Source organism: Chenopodium album, chromosome 16 (assembly GCF_948465745.1).
Source record: "Chenopodium album chromosome 16, dcCheAlbu1.1, whole genome shotgun sequence".
Lineage (NCBI taxonomy): Eukaryota > Viridiplantae > Streptophyta > Magnoliopsida > Caryophyllales > Amaranthaceae > Chenopodium > Chenopodium album.
The window spans coordinates 21,327,647-21,346,641 of NC_137849.1; the positions used below are offsets into that span (position 1 = coordinate 21,327,647).

At 36.6% G+C, this 18,995-nt stretch overlaps 1 protein-coding gene across 1 annotated transcript; it reads left to right on the forward strand.

Annotated features, from left to right (window-relative positions):
- The first annotated feature begins 11,332 nt into the window (after positions 1-11,332).
- LOC145585015 (inactive protein kinase SELMODRAFT_444075-like) lies at positions 11,333-17,793 on the forward strand. Its single transcript, XM_081641782.1, has 8 exons — positions 11,333-11,694; positions 11,795-11,928; positions 14,052-14,146; positions 14,898-15,934; positions 16,037-16,197; positions 16,578-16,654; positions 16,735-17,038; positions 17,193-17,793. Exons 1-8 carry the CDS (start codon positions 11,490-11,492, stop codon positions 17,340-17,342), a joined length of 2,163 nt encoding a protein of 720 aa, XP_081497908.1. The 5' UTR covers positions 11,333-11,489; the 3' UTR covers positions 17,343-17,793.
- Positions 17,794-18,995: the final 1,202 nt, after the last annotated feature.

The window sequence follows — 18,995 nt, forward strand, 5'->3', positions numbered from 1 at the left end:
CTAATTTAGGTAGCACCCGGATATTGAATCCGCCACTAAGAGGGCACTTAAGTTTAAAATTGTTCAACCCCTTCTCCATTGTAGCTCTATCTTTGGCTGAAACATGGATCTCAGCCGGTTGTTTTTGTCCTTCCATTTTTTGCGTTCTTCCACTTCGATGTCCTCAAGCGGGGGAAGGTCGTCATCACTACTATCCTCAGAGTTAGACCCGGAGGCGGTGCTACCCCCGTCTCTCCCCTGGGAAGCCTCATTATCCGAGCCAAAGGCAGAGGCGGCCTCTTCCCCGTCTGACTCTTCGGGTTCCATCTCTTGGGAGCCAGCATGGGAGACGGCCTCTTCCTCATCTCCCCCATCAGACTCAGCTAAAATTCTACTACTTGGAGTCCTAGGGATCCCAAAAGCAGAATAATCCCCTGCATCAACTGGCACATCCTCCCCTTCAACCAACGTGATTTCATCAGACGGTACCTCCAATGTACCGTCTCTTCTTTGCCGTCTGGTGGTCGTTTGTTTAGTTCGATCCATTGTGCCCTACACAGACAAAGAGACGGTCGATTTTGGGGATGTACAAGGCTACTCCATACACCCAGAGCCGGCATCCCCAGTCCTAGACTCAGCCGTACCAGGATATCGGTTGACTACTGACCTAGGTTGTGCCGTGTGTGTTGGTGATGAATCCATTTATTGAATGTAAATGCACAAACGGAAAAAGAAAGAATGAGCTGAAAGGGGTAGAGACGGTACCTTAAGATTTGATTCTGAAAGGGGTCAAGCATTGACCGGCTACAACAAGCGGGCCGGAAGTGTTCTGCTTGTACATAGCACAAGCGGACGATTAACCGGATGGGCAGACGGGCAGGAAGGGAACTGTTTGTGAATAACACATACGGGTCTCAGATTCTCTCTCTCTCTCTAAAAAAGCTTGACTTTCTCTCTCTAAACTTTTTTGGAAACATCCAAAAATAAGGGGGGTAAAAGATGTATTTATAGAGGGGTAAATTCAGGGGCATTCCCGTAATTTCCCCATATTGTGAATGGTTAAAATTCACAGTCAAATTCATTCAACCAGTGGCAGAGTGACACGTGTCACAGATGCCACATGGCGTGCCACGTCACATCTATGAGGGGCAAATGTTTTGGGTAAAAATTACCCATGCCACGTGGTCCAGCCAGTAGACGACACATGTTAACCCCGGATAAGGCCAAAGTGGACCTATCCCTATTTGACACGTGGTGCTACCAGAGTTCGGGAGAAAATACGGCCTTTAGAGCCCAAATCCCGACAAAGCCTCAATGCGGTGCAACCCATCAGGATTAGGTCAGAGTGACCTAAGAAAGGGCACATTTACCAATGACACTTTAAATAGGCAGATTCCCCCCATTTTGGGGACACCTTCAATTATTACAACAACCTTACATTCTCTCACATCAGAGAAAAGCACCTGATCTTGAAATCGAGGAGATCTCATCTTTACCTTTTTCACATCTTTCCATTTTCTACGACCAATACTAACTTGATCGTCGGAGGCGGAGCTCCTATCAATAGGAGTCTCCGTGTTTTGCAGGTACAGATCGCGTCGGACCAGTCTTAGTGACGTAACTCTCCCGAGGGACCAAAAAACCCCTAAAACAAACGATATTATGGCTAAATTGCTTCCGATATTAATGTTTATTCTATTGTTATTATGATCACTATATGGCATGTTTAAAGGGAATATGTAATTGAATATCACGCCTAATAAGATAATTTGGACGATTGATTTAGGTTCCTTTTAATCTTGTTGTTTAATTGAAGTGATCACAATATTTTAGAATTATATGTTGTATTAATATTCAACCAATTTAGCATAATAATAGTTTGGAGCAAATTGAATATTTGTTTGCATGCCTTTGAAATCGCAAGAATTACTTTTCACTATAAGAATCGAGTAGAGGCCAATACGGGCGAATGTGACTCCATGACTCACTTCGTACCATCATCCCCGATCCTCCTTACGTGGTTCCGAACCATATGGAGTTAGTAATCTCATGGATTATGAATGGGGTGTAACCTTCACGGGTCAATCATTGTTGCCTATCGTTGTCCCTTATCGTGGTTGCCTTAAATGATCCGTGAATGGTTTACAAGTTCCTTAAAAACTTATTGGCGGCTCCCTACTTTCCTTGTCTCTAATCGTATAATGTCAATTCCCATTTTCGATGAGTGCCAAGAATATTCACCGCATGCTTAACGTAGGCGCACTTCAAACGATGCCTACAATTTGGCGACTCCGCTGGAGAGGATTCTTGGTTATTTATCGAATTGAGTGATCGGTATTTAATTAAGATGAGTGGATAAGACTTGAAAGATTCTTGAATCGTATTACTGTGATTAAATTGGCATTTTTTGCATATACATAGACGTTTTAACGTCATTTTTAGGTTTACCTGTAGGAAAAGTCGAATGACCTGATTGTAGACGAAGAAAATAGAGGCACCAATCAAATTTCCTGACTGCCGCGCCACGGCATGACTGCCGTGTCACGGTGCAGATTGCTGTCACCCGACGTTCTGTACCGTGACACGGTGCTTCCTGCCGTGCACGGCAGTCCTGAAATCTTTCCAATGGCTTTATTTTTTTTATCACAGTCAGCTTCCTTCGATTTTTTCTGAAAAAACGTGTGTGTTCTACATACGTCTTAGCCCTGAGGAATTTAAGCTCTATCAACCCAAAAACGCTCATGTCAATAAGGGTTCATCCGAGTTATTAAATTCACCTAAACCATGGAGTCAAGTTTGATTTAATCACGAACTTGTGAAGCCGCCCATTTATATACACCCTCAAGGGAGGCTGCCTTGCTAACGCGTCCAAACTCTTAACCATGGTACCTTTTTGACACCAAATAAACTTGACCATAGTGGAACATAGAACTTGACCTTAGGTTGCGAACTCTTCTTTGCATCATTGTGCCTACGTTCCCTATGTGTATATATTTGATCGTTTCGATCCTAACATGAACGATCTTTCTTTTTCTATGGTGGTTTATTTTATGACTAACGAATGCCAATGGACCGTACTCACTTCGTAATTAGCGCAAACTCTGAAACTGACAAAAACTTGAAAAATGCACAAAACAGAACCCAGAGGTGATTACTGCGCCACGGCAGTGAGCACCGTGTCAAGGCAGTGAGAACCGTGTCACGGCAGTCAGCACCGTGTCACGACAGTCAGGGTTTAGTCTAGTCATCTTCTCTTTTTGGTCTTCCATGCTATCACGGTCCACGCGTCAGTCGTTTGGATACTATTTACACATCTAGCCATACGATCATACCACGAGTCTTATAACATCACTTAATCACTCACGAGTCTAGTATTAGTCCACACACTTTCTTTATTTTCCGACTCGAGTCGTGCACCATGTCGTTTATGATCGTATACTAGGTTCATGCACCTCTTTTTTTCCGTCATAAAAATGAGTGGATCGGAGTTTGTCTTACCTGTTTTCAAATGTCTATCTTTCCCTTTTCCTTTCTCGATTTCGATTAGTGCGTCAAACCATTAAGTGAATTTATTTTATTTCACAGTACTTTGTCAAGGAGCAGGGGTAGATTAATACGGTTCAAGTCATAACCACAACAATCTCTTAGATCTAAGAGGCGTTTAAAGAAAACTTCGCCATCTCCACATTACTTATCACCTTCAAACTACTTTCAGTTCGTTCCAATGGCCACTAAGGAAGATACTGAGAACATCAAGAAATCCATCAAGGCACTGTCTTCCATGATGCAAACACTTACCACTAGGGTCACTACCATGGAACAAAACAAGGTCACTGTTGCTACCCTTGACAAGTTGAAAGAACAGATGAGCAAGATTTCTGAGGATTTCACTTATGTGGAACAGCCTCGCACTCCTTTAGATATGAAGGACAGACTGCCTGAAAAGTTCTCCACTACTGCTGGTATTCCAAATTTCAAGCCTACTGACAATCCAATATTCCATCTGAAATCATTCTCTGTAACGATGGCTCTCAAGGGATTGGACGTAATACTCTTCCCTACGGTGTTGCCTTTCTCCTTAGAGCATGCTTGCCAACAATGGTTTTATTCCCTAGATGCCAAGCATACTGCAACTTGGCAAGATGTCACCGATAGTTTCATGAATCGTTGCAAGTGTAACACTCAAACCATAACTTCTGAACGTGAACTCTCCATTCTCAAACAAAAAGAGAATGAAGGCTTCACCGCTTATTTGAACAGGTGGAGGAAAACGGCTGCACTCTTGGTAGATCCTCCCAAAGAAAGAGAGATGGTTCGCCTCTTCATCCAAAATATGACTAACAAGTATAGGGAACATCTCAAATTTCTTCCACTAAACACTTTCGAAGCTGTATATGACATTGGAATCAATATTGAGGACGAGCTAATAAATACTGCTGGTAGTAATAATAACACTTGGAAAAAGAAGAAGAACGACTTTCCTTCTTCTTCGTCTTCTAAGCACGAAAATACTACCAACAATATAAGCCAAGTTGATCTCAATGAAGTGTTAGCTCTTGATACTCCACTGCCCAAGAAAAGGAGAACTTACACTCCTTTAGGAATGACTTATGATGTGGTCTTCGATCGCCTTTACAGTCAAGGCTTGATTACACCCATTAGGCCATTTCCATAGCCAAAACCTGAATAAAGGAGCACCAAGTGGAATCCCAATTACCATTGCAAGTTCCATCAAGGCAGGGACCACACTACCGAGCAATGTTTGAATTTGAAGGACGTCATTCAAGACTTGGTGGATGCAAACAAACTTCCTGTCCCTCTAGGCGGCAAGAAGTAATGAACACAAGGCGCACAACAGATCCTTCGTGCAAAATTCCATGATTTCTTCTTTTTTTATCATTCATCTCCATTCCCCCATTCATGTCTAGCATAGGTTTTTCATTTCGAATTTCTATATGTTTCATGTGTTTTGTTCACCATTCCCATCAATAAAATGAGCATTATTCCTTTATATCTCGATCACGTCTTTCTTATTAAAAAAAAAATCAAATTGCCGAACTAAACACAAGGTACACCAATGACTTGAGGCACCTTTGTAACCCCGTCATTCCCCCTAAAACCATTTTCAAACACTCATTCCATTTCTTCATTAACCATTTTGAGCCTCGTCTAACGTTTGGCCTTATTTATTCAACCCACATTCACCTAACCATGGGATGGGAAGGTGTGTAATTTGTATAACATTCATAAGCCAAAAAAAAAAAAAGCAGCAAAGCAACAATAAAACAATGTCTAAGGGCAAGTGTTCCAAAGTCTTTAATATGAACACGTCTCGAATTGCGTCTCCATCAAGTGCTTGGTACCGTGCCTGAGAAACATGAATGCTAAGTGAGTGATGGACTGCATGATCTGAGATTGCCCATATTGATTCAAAAGAATGAAAAAAAAAATAATGAAAGCAAAAAAAAATAAAAAAATAAAAAAATAAAAAAATAAAAAAAAATAAAAAATGTTGAAAATAAACTTGCAAAATTCAAAAATTTTAAATTCACAATAACACATCTTGGAATTCTCTTGGGTCTTAAGCCTTTTACCCTTTCCTTCTTTACACCATCAACTTAACCATATTACAACCCTTGAAAGACTTCTTAGAGGCGTACAAACACTTGTGCAAAGTTCGGTTAGAGCTACGTTCGGCCTGATTCCTAACGGATACGTAGGTAACCTCAGATCGAGGTGCGGCCATATTCATATTCGCATTTATACTCACATTCGTGTACACATTCATATCCACACATGATCGAGTTATTTCCAATGCCTATCCCTACCCATAGAGCTAGACTTGGGGGCTTGAACCCACGTCACTTAGCTTACCTAGCCTAAAGAGTCACCATCTCGACTCTTCTCACATCTCTTTCCATCACCATAACCCTTGCAGCCAGCCTTAGTATCACATTCACACATTTCACTCACACATCCATATCCATATCATCCTTCCCTTTAAGAACCCTTTATCATGAAATCTTGTTTTAACACTATGCATGTTTCATCATCTTTCAAGACAACATCCAAAGAAACATTGTATAATTGCTTAGCTTCCTAACCTGAGCAATATTCATTGTTTCACGCATCGCATATCGTGCTCAGCTCCTTGACCTAAGCAACATTCAGTACTCAGCAATCACTTTACCTATATACGTGCTTAGCTTCCAGAACTAACTGACGTTTAAGATCGCTTCTTTACACCATATATGATGCTTAGTTCCATGACTTAAGTTCATTCATCTATTGTGTCACATGATGTAATTGTCCTTAGCCTCCTGGATTAAGAACATGTATCATGCATACATTATTTTCAAGACAAGCAATTCAATCCATACGATTCATTTCGTCTTGCTCAACGAGGAAGTTCAAAACTTCTTCCCTTTTTCATCTTTTTCTGTTGGGGAAGTTCAAAAACCTTTTCAAAAAAAATATTTTTTATCGAGGGAAGTTCAAAAACAAAACTTCATTTTTCACGTCTTTCTTTTTCGGGAGAAAGTCGGTACCCTCCACTCGTCTCATGACAAAAATGACGGAAAATTTTTCCTTTTGCATTTTCGGTTGCTTGTGTCTGCACACACACTCAAACTATACACACACAATCACAAGTCATATACATGTCATGTCATGTCAAGTCAAGCTTGGTCAAGTCAGTTGGTCAAGTTAATCACAGTATATACGAGTCCCTTGGCAAATTTTATCTTGTAGGTCTCATTTACAGCCTACGTTCGGGGACAAGCAAACCATTTACAGCCCACGTTAGGGGACAAGCGAACCATCTATAGCCCACGTTTGGGGACAAGCGAACCATTTATAGCCCATGTTCAGGGACAATCGAACCATCTACAGCCCACGTTCGGGGACAAGCGAACCAACTACAACCCACATTCGAGGACAATCGAACCATCTATAGCCCATGTTTGGGGACAAGCGAACCATCTATAGCCCACGTTCGAGTACAAGAGAACCATCTACAACCCACGTTCGGGGACAAACGAACCATCTACGGCCCACATTCGGGGACAATCGAACCATCATCATTTTAGTGATCATCTCCCATGCGAAGACGATTCACGGCGCAAGGTTCTCGATACATAGAGACTTGCAATCTCATCATCAGACAAGCTTTCCTCAGGCATAGAAAATTGTCAGTCGTTGCCACCTCTCAAGGCGAAGAAGTCAGCGATTATATCATCTATCAACTTTCCTCAAGCATGGAAAGTATCACAAAAAATATCATCCGGTGGATTTCTTCTGGCATAGAAAACTACCAAACTTATTTGCCACCGATACACTGGTGTTAGATACGCATTCTATCCTTTACTCATTTATTTGTGGAACTAACATTTTTCTGCATGTATCGGCGTATACAGAGTGATTTAGGATCACAAAAATTATTAAATCATTTTCCGTCCCTATCGACTACTTTTACTATCGTTTTCAAAACTAACGTTCCTACAAACTCAGTCAAAGTGGGGGCTTCTGTAGACACCTAAAAATGTCTCCCCAAAACCAAACCCGATGATGAACAACCTTTCACCGCCATTATTGGTCGGATTAAGTATTTAATCTTCTGAGTGCTTAATCCATATTGCCATTCAATACATTGCATAAACCAACTCAATTCTTAGCCCATTTCCCCACACCATAACTTACTTTCCCCTTTTCGTATCCACATCACAAAATTGAGCTGAACAGATTTTGTGGCCCTATAATTTTGATCCAATTATTATTTGGTTGGATATTCCTTTCAATAAGCTTTCCAACGGTATATCATAAGCCCAATTCCAATTTAAAACGAAAAAGATATGAGCAAAACACTAAACTCGGCCCAAAATCGACACCCTTTCACTAAAACGAACATATCTTAAAATATACAAATTGTTTTGACCTAATTCCAATTGTGTTGGAAATTAGACTTGATAATCTTTCCAACGATATATTATATGTCTTATTTCGAATTACGAATCAAAAGTTATCATAGTTTTAAAAATGCATAAGAAACTGGAATTACCGCGCAACAGTTTAAAACACCGCGCCATGGTACAAGATGACGTGGCATGGTTATTTGTACCCTGAAACGGTATTCTTCACCGTGTCATGGTGCTTTTTCAATTTGATTTATATATTTATTTGATTTAATTTAATTTAATTGTTTCAATTTGATTGTTTCAATTTAATTTAATTTAATTTAACTGGAATTACTCTACTTTTTATTTACTTTAATTGTTTCAATTTGATTTATATATTTATTGAAGTTAATAACAGTTTATTCATGATGTAGCAATTTAAAGGAGCACGCGGAATGTGAGTAATTAATTAGTTTAATTACTTATTTGATTTTATATTGCTAGTATCATGATTAGGTTTATTTGATTTAACTAACGATATTATGGTTAAATTGCTTCCAATGTTAATGTTTATTCTATTGTTATTATGATCACTATATTGCATGTTTAAAGGGAATATGTAATTGAATATCGCACCTAATAAGATAATTTGGACGATCGGTTTAGGTTCCTTTTTAATCTTGTTGTTTAATTGAAGTGATCACAATATTTTAGAATTATATGTTGTATTAATATTCAACCAATTTAGCATAATAATAGTTTGGAGCAAATTGAATATTTGTTTGCATGTCTTTGAGATCGCAGGAATTACTTTTCACTATAAGAATCGAGTAGAGGCCAATACGGGCGAATGTGACTCCATGAATCACTTCGTACCATCATCCCCGATACACCTTTCGTGGTTCCGAACTATATGGAGTTAGTAATATCATGGATTATGAATGGGGTGTAACCTTCATGGGTCAATCGTTGTTGTCTATCGCTATCCCTTATCATGGTTGCCTTAAATTGTTCGTGAACGGTTTACAAGTTCCTTAAAAACTTGTTGGCGGCTCCCTACTTTCCTTGTCCCTAATCGTATAATGTCAATTCCCACTTCCTATGAGTGCCAAGCATATTCACCACATGCTTAACGTAGGCGCACTTCAAACGACGCCTACACTACTGATATGTCAATAGAGTTGAATTAGAGAAACAGAGAGAAAGGGAGAGAAAATCAGAAAGAATAGGAGAGAATTTTAGAGAGAGAAAAGAGATTTGTATTTCAATTCTTGAATGAATAAAACAGAATACAAGATTAGCTTTTATAATTGCTAATCGGTTATGACCAACTAACAAACTAACTAACTTTCTAGCAAGAGTTAGTTATAATAGAAATAACATAATGCCTATTTTGCCCTTAACATATCATGCGCATTTGAGCTCTTTGGTGGTTGATTGTTAATGTCTCGAATTCAGATAATTAAATCTCGAATATTTAGGTTAATAAATAGGAAACAATAGAAAAACAGGGAAGTTAGCATCCACGCAAAAATTAACATGGCATTCTAAGGATTAGCATGTCACTCCGTCATGCTAATTTGCTAGAATTTTTCCAATTTTAAATTTATCATAACTTTTTTATCCCAAACTTTAAAGAAAACGTATAATATATCATTGGAAAACTCTCAAAGGCTACTTTTTAGCTTATTTAGAAACAATTCTTATCTTGTGTTGATTTTAATATATGCTCAAAATGGTACAAAGGTGTCAATTTTGGGTTGCTTTTTTAGTATTTAATTTGTTCATATCTCCTTCGTTTTAAATTTGGATTGTACATATATGTTATGGGTAAAATTCTGTAAGTAAAAGTCAATGATATTCAACCAATGTCAACGACGGGATCAAGTTTTGACGAAGACTAAGACTTGACAAAGAGAAGCCAGTCTCGACGGACGAAAGGTGCACCAACTGCTCTGCTATATTCCAGGAAGAGATAAATGTGGGAGACTAAGTCCTTGCCTAGCTGGACATTGCCGTTAGTGGACTGAACTGAAATAGAGAAATTGAGGAGCTAACTCCGAGAATCAAGGAAGCAAAGCTTATCACCTTGCAACGGCTAGGGATTAACCCTAAGCACCATCTATATAAGGGGAAGGCATCATCAAACGAAATATACACTGCAACCTAGCTACTAAAATACTCTAAGCACACATTGTAATCCGATTCCTAAAATATTTTCACAGTGAAAGTTTGGTAGATCCTTATTCTACCCGCGGTTTTTACCTTCATTGGGTTTTCCGCGTCACCAATTCCTCGTGTCATTTCTTTATTTTCGCTTTACTTTAATCCTTGCTTATATTTAATTGATCCGTAGCCTAGATTTTGTTATTCAATTCCACTTGACGAAAATAAGCATAAACATTATATATGATGTATCATTGGGAAAACTTATTAAAGGCCTATCCATCCATATGCAATTAAGTCATGTGCCACACATGGTTTTTATTAAATTTTATGACGAATGATAATGTTAATTCAATAGTAGTCTACTAAAACATAACACTCCTATTTCTAAGGATAATTTGACTACCAAAAGACCAATAGTTTAAGTTTAACAAAAATAATTTAAGTTAACAAAAATAATTTCACTCCATAAATAGCTATATACTAAAAGACACATCAGCGATGACACGTGTCATCTCCTGGAGTGTCCATAGTTATTTTTCTTTTTTTTTTAAAAAAAATCTATTGATTAAAGAAACAAATTATTTACAAAAGATATAATCTTATAAACATATTCCATATAAATACGTTGCAATAATTAAATTTAAAATGAAAATATTTTACAAATCTTTCTAAAAAATTTGGACAACTATATATAAATCAAAAATCATATTCTTATAATAATTTTGTGACCTATTTTTCCACAAGAAAAAATATTTAACTAAAAAATCATCACATTACATACTTTAATTATTCCTCGACTAATTTATGATTATAATACTCCCTCCTTCCCTTAATTATATGCCAATTTCTTTCATTTATTACTTACATAATAGAGAGAAATAGACATATAATTAAGGGACATAAGGAGTACTTATTAATCAATAATGTATAACTATATGTAACTGTAGATCACCATACATGATACGAGATCTAACTTCGTTAAAAATAAAGTGAATTGAATATGACCTAAATCACAAAAATGAGTCTAAACATAGTGTTAAATACTCCCTATCAAAACATCTAAACTGCGGAATATTTTAAATAAATAAAAAAATAAAAAAAAAAAAAAAATAAAAAAAAAAAAAACTGCGGAGTATTTTGAAAAAAAAAAAGAAAGTGAAAATGAAAAGTTAAGACCATTAAATGAATAAATCCAAGAAAAAGCAAGAATTTAAATCTACCCCTCCCGCAATTTCATTTTAAACCACCACACAAACACAAACACTCCTTAAATGCGACGAAATACGAAACTCTCTTCAACTCTCCTCATCTAATCAACCACCCGTCTATCTCTCTCCGTCACACCACTTTGTCCATCATTTTCTCTCTCCTCATCACTAAATTCCATACTCACTTAATCACAACATCCCAAAAATAAATAATACACTTACAACCATTTAAACGATCCCAATGCTACCCTCAAACGTCGGATCCAGTAGCAGAAGACTTAACATCGGCAACTTATCCGCACCATTACCCGCCCCTGCCACTGTCGTCGTCGCTATCAAAGCCGAACGAGACGTCTCGAAAGATCCCTTAGCTTGGGCCCTTACTCATGTCGTTCGTCCCGGTGATTGTATTTCTTTGCTCGCTGTCTTCCCTGACCGAACCTCGGGTAAATTTTGAATATACTTTGTTTGGTTAGTTATGTTACGATATTGGTGATGTTGGTGTTATATTGGATTGATGGTTAAGTTCTCATTTTTCATTTATAGGTCGTAGGTTATGGAATTTTCCTCGACTTACGGGGAATTGTGCCGGCCTCGAAGGAGGAAACTTACCCGAAAGGATTCTAGAGATTTCTGAATCTTGCTCTCAAATGGCTCTTCAATTCAATAATCAAATTCAGGTAACGTAATTTGTTTAATTTGTCATTAGTAAAATTATATTCAATTGGAGTAATTAGAATTGAGTTTGATCAATAAGTTTTGATTAATTAATTTGTTAGACACCTTGTTAAGCGCTGTAATACAGGGAATGTTGAATTTAAAATGAAGTTAAACTTTTGTCAGAATTTTGAAGTTTTCTTTTTGTCTTTCTTCCGTTCATCCAACTTTTTATGATTAGCTGGACATTTTTCTTTTGCTTTTTGCACTTTATTATGTGCTACTTTAGATTGAAATTAGTTGAGCGCTTGTGTGAGGAAAAGTTGTACGTGTGTTTTAAATTTGGTCATTTGACTTAATGTGCATTGTGAACAGAATAGAGGGACATGTTTGATTAAAATGTCTGAAATAGTAGGTGACTACTATAGGTGTCAACCGCTTAAACATTAAAGAATTAGTGTTTGATAAAATTAAATGTTGGGTTAGTAAAACAAATAAACCTTTTTTTTTGACATATTTTCGTTTTAGCTCGGCTTATAACTCATTTTTAGCTTAGATTAAAAATACAAAGCCTAGATCATAGGACGGAATATTGATACATGATAGTAATTGGTTTGGTGGTATAAGAGGACTTTATCTGCTGATCCGAAGTGGATTAACTTGTGCGTACAGAACGCCCATCTCATTGCCTAAAAAGAAAAAATAAAAAAACACCGACTATATTATGAGTCTGAATTATGTGGCCAACGTCAGTTAGGGAAATAGAGAATATTCTGAATGTCAGAGCTTGATATTTTTTTTGTTATGATGATCCAACCACTGTTAGAGTATTAGTTTACTATGTATATTATGGAACTGTCTAAAATACCCCTGGTTGACTTAGTCTTAAATAAGCAGTGGATCAAAGATGAGAGGACAAGTGTTTGGTGATTTTTATACCTGTTATTATGGAGTATGAAAATAAAGATAGTGACTAGTGGGATTAAAGACGGAGCTTTGAGGTAGTTGTGACGAAGGAGAGTGATAAATGAGTCTCAAGTTTAGATAACTTAGTTTAGTTTTGTAAGTGTATAGTTTTTTTTTTTCTCTGTATTTAATTAATATTGAGTATGATCAGGCCATGATTATGTCGATATAGCGAGATTATGAAACCCTTAGGCTATAGAAGTTTGTCCAAGAATATTAGATTAGTATATTTATGATACAAATGACAAATATTCATAATAGCTTAGTTGGTAAAGTGTTGAGATAATTATAAGACGTCACCTTGAACTTTCGTCTACACTTTTACTTTTACTTGTAAGTGTTTGTATAAAAAAGAAGGTAATATATCATGTAAAAGTAAAAGTGTAGACGAAAGTTCAAGGTGACGTCTTATGATTTACTAATTGAAGCTTACCTTTTATACACTTACAAGGTAGTATGATTTGTGCAAAATGATATAAAACACAAAATATTGCTTTATTTCTAAGGTGGACCAAACAATGAAATTATTTCAACAGATGTAGCTTTATCCAAGGAAAAGTTTCAACTTGAATCTTAATAAGGAGTAGCTTACCTTTTACTTTATGTGCAATTTTGACCTGCGTTTTAGCGCCAATTTAAAACTGTTGACCCCATTTTTTGTGCTATTTTGTTCTTCTCTTTTGTGCTTTTTCACTTTATTCCTTCTTTGCCTTTTCTTTTTCAGTCTTTCTTTGTTTTCGTGCATCTGATTAAGTTGTGGCAAGATTTAGATTAATAAACAAACATTGTCTTTTAACAAACCAAAGTCAAGGAACTAACTTTTCTGTGTTAATTAACCATTTCATTATTGCTGACAATCATAGAAAATCATATTAATTCCCAAGATTAAAATTTGAACTTTGATGTTTGAAGTATGAAATTGTCTTTCCATCTTTATTCCCATTCTCATGGCTTATTAAGGGAAAAAAAACAAGGAAAAAGATGTATACAACTCTCTAACGGTTGTTAATACAGAGAATATTAAGCATAATTTGATAACATCAATTGACACGTGATTTTGTCATAAAATTTGTATGTGTTTAATTAATCATAGGTTGTCAACATTGATTTATGATGTCTGAATATTAGTGTGTTACGTACTTGAGTTGGAAACAAATTAACATACAAGTGTTTATAACAGGTGAAGGTGAGAGTTAAGGTTGTATTAGGCCTGCCTGCTGGTGAAGTAGCAGCTGAAGCAAAGAGAAACGGCGCTACCTGGGTCATATTGGACAAGTAATTCTACACCAAAGTATTATTTCTTGTTTCTAATCTGTTGGCTAAATGTTTAAAACTTTCACTTCCACCATTTACTCATCTGTCTATCAACAATCTCGAATTTGGTCAGCTAAAATTGCACCTTGACTATCTGTACAATTGTATGCGCGTGAAAAGAGTGGTGGAGGGATATTTGCAATGTTATGATGATGGTTGTAATGCATTCAATTTTCCTGTGAGATGTTAACTATATTAGTTTTCTTTGGTAGATCCGTGGATAGCTTGAACTTATCTTAATTCAAATTGCTGAAAGAGTTTGATGCAACTATCTTCAATTAGTTTTGCACAAATCATACTTTCAATATATGATTTTTTAGTGCAGACATTTCTTAGCTGGATCATCGTTGAACTTTGTTGCTATATGTTTTGTATATATAATAAATGCTTCTGCTACCACATACATTATACATGATTTAGGCATGTATCTAACATTTCGCTGCACTGCAATTTTAGAAAATAATTACACTTTTGAGCATTGTTGGCTGCAATCCAAGCAAATGATATTGTTGAGATTGGCCTAAAAACATTTATACTATCAATGTTCATGGCTGGTTGTGATACTAGCCAGTTTGCTGAATGCTAGTATTGTTTCTCTTCTGCATGTGCTGCTTTTTTTATATAGTAGAATTGTACGGTAGTCACGGGCTGAGTTATTGTTTGTGTGATACATGTGAGCACAGATTCATCCTCCGTATTCTTTCTTATGCAGGAAATTGAAGGAAGAGCAGAAACATTGCATAGAGAAACTCAGCTGCAGCATTGTTGTGATGAAAGGTTCTCAACCGAAAGTCCTTAGACTTAATTTGGGATACTCAGATGAACCTCAGACCCCTTACTTTTCCGCTGCCTCTTCCCCAGCCTTAGATAGTGGCCGACTGCAAAGTTTTAGGATGAAGCATGCTACTCCTATTAGCAGCCCTGAATACCAAAGTAGTTCTTTCTCAAGAACCACTGTAGAGGCTTCATTGTCAACCTTTGACATACCACCTTCTCCCTACCATGTTTTTGAGCAGAATCCTCTGTTTGAGGGACGGAATAAAGGAAGACTGACTTCTGCTTGTTCTCCACTTAACGTAATGGTATCTGATAAGGAAAGGTTAATTTACCCTAACAGAGAGTCTAGTGAATTTGTAAAAAGTAACCGACATAATGAATTTTGGGTCCCTGAAAACCATGCTCATAATGAAAGGACTGCACTAGCTTCAGGCTATAGATACTCTTATGAATCTAACTCTGCAGCTCCCGAGCTTATGGGTAATAAGCATATTCAGCGAGATTGTGAATCAAGAAGTGGACTGCTCAAGATTGACAACAGTCACAAAGAAGACAATGTCAGTAATGCAGCTCCTCTTGATTCTTTCTCTATGGCCAGAACATCTTCTGCTCCACCTCCTTTATGTTCAATTTGCCAGCATAAAACACCAACATTTGGAAAACCTCCAAGACGTTTTACTTATGAGGAGCTGGAGGTAGCAACAAACGGCTTTTCAGATGATAATCTCTTGGCTCAAGGTGGATTTGGTATTGTGTATAGAGGAGTTCTATTGGATGGGCAGGTTGTTGCTGTGAAACAATTAAAGTTTGTGGATTCTCAAGGGGATACTGATTTCTGTAGGGAAGTTCGGGTATTGAGTTGTGCCCAGCACAGGAATGTTGTGTTGCTGATTGGCTTTTGTGTTGAGGGCAAGAGGCGATTTTTGGTTTATGAGTATATCTGTAATCACTCGTTGGACTTCCATTTACATGGTAAGGCCTTCCCTTTTATATAATAGGGTTCGTGGTATCTGCATTTTCCATGCATATGTGTTGGATTTTATCTCTTATGTGTACACTTCATATGATTTTTAGGGAACAAATCATCCCCTCTGGATCTGCAATCACGCCTGAAGATAGCAGTTGGTGCTGCGAGGGGCTTAAGATATCTCCACGAGGATTGCAGAGTAGGATGCATAATCCATAGAGATCTACGACCAAGCAATATCCTCTTAACTCATGATTACGAACCTCTGGTAATTTACACTAACCCTTCCTTTTCCTTAAATAGGCAACTTTGCTTATATGATAGTCCTATACTCCTTAAAATAATTGCAATTACATGAAACGTGGTACTGGACTATAGGTACCTATTTTATGTAGCCATAAGCTAGGTTAATCATCATCTTCTTCTCCGTAGTAATCTGTGTTTAAAGCGGATTACCAAAGTCTTTTTATTTGATTGACTGTTGAAACAGAACATCTGATCCTATTGTCAACATCTTACAGGATAATAGAATTATTTTTTAATGCTTTTTAGTTTTACTACTTAATACTGTATGTTTTGCAAGGATTGTTAGGTTAATGTCTGTCATTTTGTATTTAATCTGAATTTAAACATTCTATATATGTCTAGGTTGGCGATTTTGGGCTGGCAAGGTTGCATTGTGACTGGGATATTGGCGTCGAGCAACAAGTCATTGGTGCTACAGGGTAAAGAACATGTCCTATTATTTAACAATGAAGTAAACAAATTCTGCAGCTTGAATGTGATTCTATTTTACATGATGCAGATACTTGGCACCTGAATATTTCAATGGCGGTAGTATCACTGAAAAACTTGATGTATATGCATTCGGAGTTGTATTGGTAGAGTTAATTACTGGAAAAAAGGTCAAGGAGCTGCACCAAGAAAAGGGGTTTTCCTCTTTGGCTCAGCTATTTGACCCTTTCGCTGCATTAGAATCGAATCAGATTTTGAAATCAACGTTTTCTCCTAAAGAATTTCAATGCATTCCACATGAGATACAGACAATGGGTCATGCAGCCTCCTTGTGTCTTCGCAATGACCCCGAGTCCAGACCCTCCATGTCAAAGGTCTTTCTACATCCTATTTATTACTTAGTATCATTCAGCACATAATTTTTAAGTACATTGCTTTTACACTTATAAAGTTTGTAACTTATTCTTAGTAAAATTGATCTACATGTCAACATTTATTGTTTGTGCTTCCTACTCCAAAAAACTGCAGGTGCTTAGAATACTCGAAGGTAGCAACACTCCAATGCCGATAGGCTTGGACTTGAATTCAGTTGGTAGCCAAAGCGGACATATGCAAGGGTTAAATACTCGTAGACACTCCGAAATGCGGAAATGCCACTCTCGTAAGCTTTCACAGTAACAAGAATGTAGGACTAATAGCAGGGATCAATACTACAAAATGCAGTGTTATACTACCTTTATGTGCATATATTACATGATTCAAAAGAACATAGATATAACCTGAAATAGATGTATATTTACTAGTATTTTTACTATTTACTTTGATCAAAGATGAACCACAGGTGTTGCTGCAGTCTCCCCCTCCATCCATTAATTTCATATACTACTTGTAATTCTTGAAAGTTGTGTTGTGTTGTGTTTTTTTTTTTTTTTTTTTTTTTTTTTTTTTTTTTTTTTTTTGAATATTTGAGCTAGTGTATTATTTTGTCCTTGTTCTCTGTACTGTACTTTTTGGGAATTTTCACTCTTCTGCTTGATTCAGTTACAGTATTCTTGTATTGTACGAGTATAGGAATTTGTCGTGTTGAGAACTCTTGGATTTTATAATCATTGTTGGTATTCACTCTTAATGTTTTTTATTTATTTTCCATTCAACTGCACCGTTATGACCTACACATTTTTTATGTACATAAACAAATTGAATGAGATATTGTGGATGTGAATTTGGTTGAGCAATTTTAAATTATGTGATAGGTTAATTATAAGAAAGTAATGGATAAATTAGGTCAAATAACTTAAACACTGATAAGAGGGAAGGGTTAGGTAACTGGTTTTTTTATTTTGCTTATTTATTTGTTTAACTTCTAATCTTCTATAATACTGTAGTACTGTACTAGTTTTCCATGCACGTGATGCATGCGTTTAGAGCTGGCAATCCTGACTCGACCCAAATGACCCGACTCGTAACCCGAAATTGACCCAAAAACATAAACTCGAAATTGACCCGAACACAAAGCTGACCGACTCGACCCATACCCGACCTGAATTGGAGTTGATCTGAACTTGACTCGATACCCGAATTGACCCGACCGGAGTAACCCAATACCCGAATTGACCCGACCCAAAATTGACCCGATACCACAAAGCGACCCGACCCGAAATGACCCGACCCGATTTTGACCCGAATTGATTGACCCCAAACTCGAAGTGCCCCGAACTATACCCGAAATGGCCCGACCCAAAATTAACAAATACTCAAAATGATCTAACTGATTTAGTACTTAATTACTTTACGCGAATAAACATTTATCGAAAAATAACCTAAATTAAACATTATAGTATTCAGTATTGTGTATAATACTGTAGAAATGTGCGTGTAATTTATTACTCGTAATTCATAAAGAGTTCCATTTGATTAGGAGCACTAGTTTTTGTTATTGTTATTATTACTATCACTCTTAGCTTCTTCTTTTAAGTGTTACATTGAATTTTTTTCTACTATTCACTTTATCTAAAATGATCTATCACCCGTTTTCCAAGTTTACGTGCGTTACACATTAATTAAAATAATTTACATCATTAGTTTTAATCAATACTCGTATTAAAATTTTTATCAAAATCTAATGAAGTAAGAATTAAAATGGTTTAATAAGTTGAAAAGTTTAAACTAAACAATAGAGAAAAGTAAATCAACTAATTGTATGATAATTATTATCAATAGAGTAATATTTATTTTTTTTTTTTTAAGAAAACAGATCGGGAATATATTATTATTAATAGAGTAAGATTTAATTATCACAGAGTACCATAATAGGTATTCAATTAATATAAC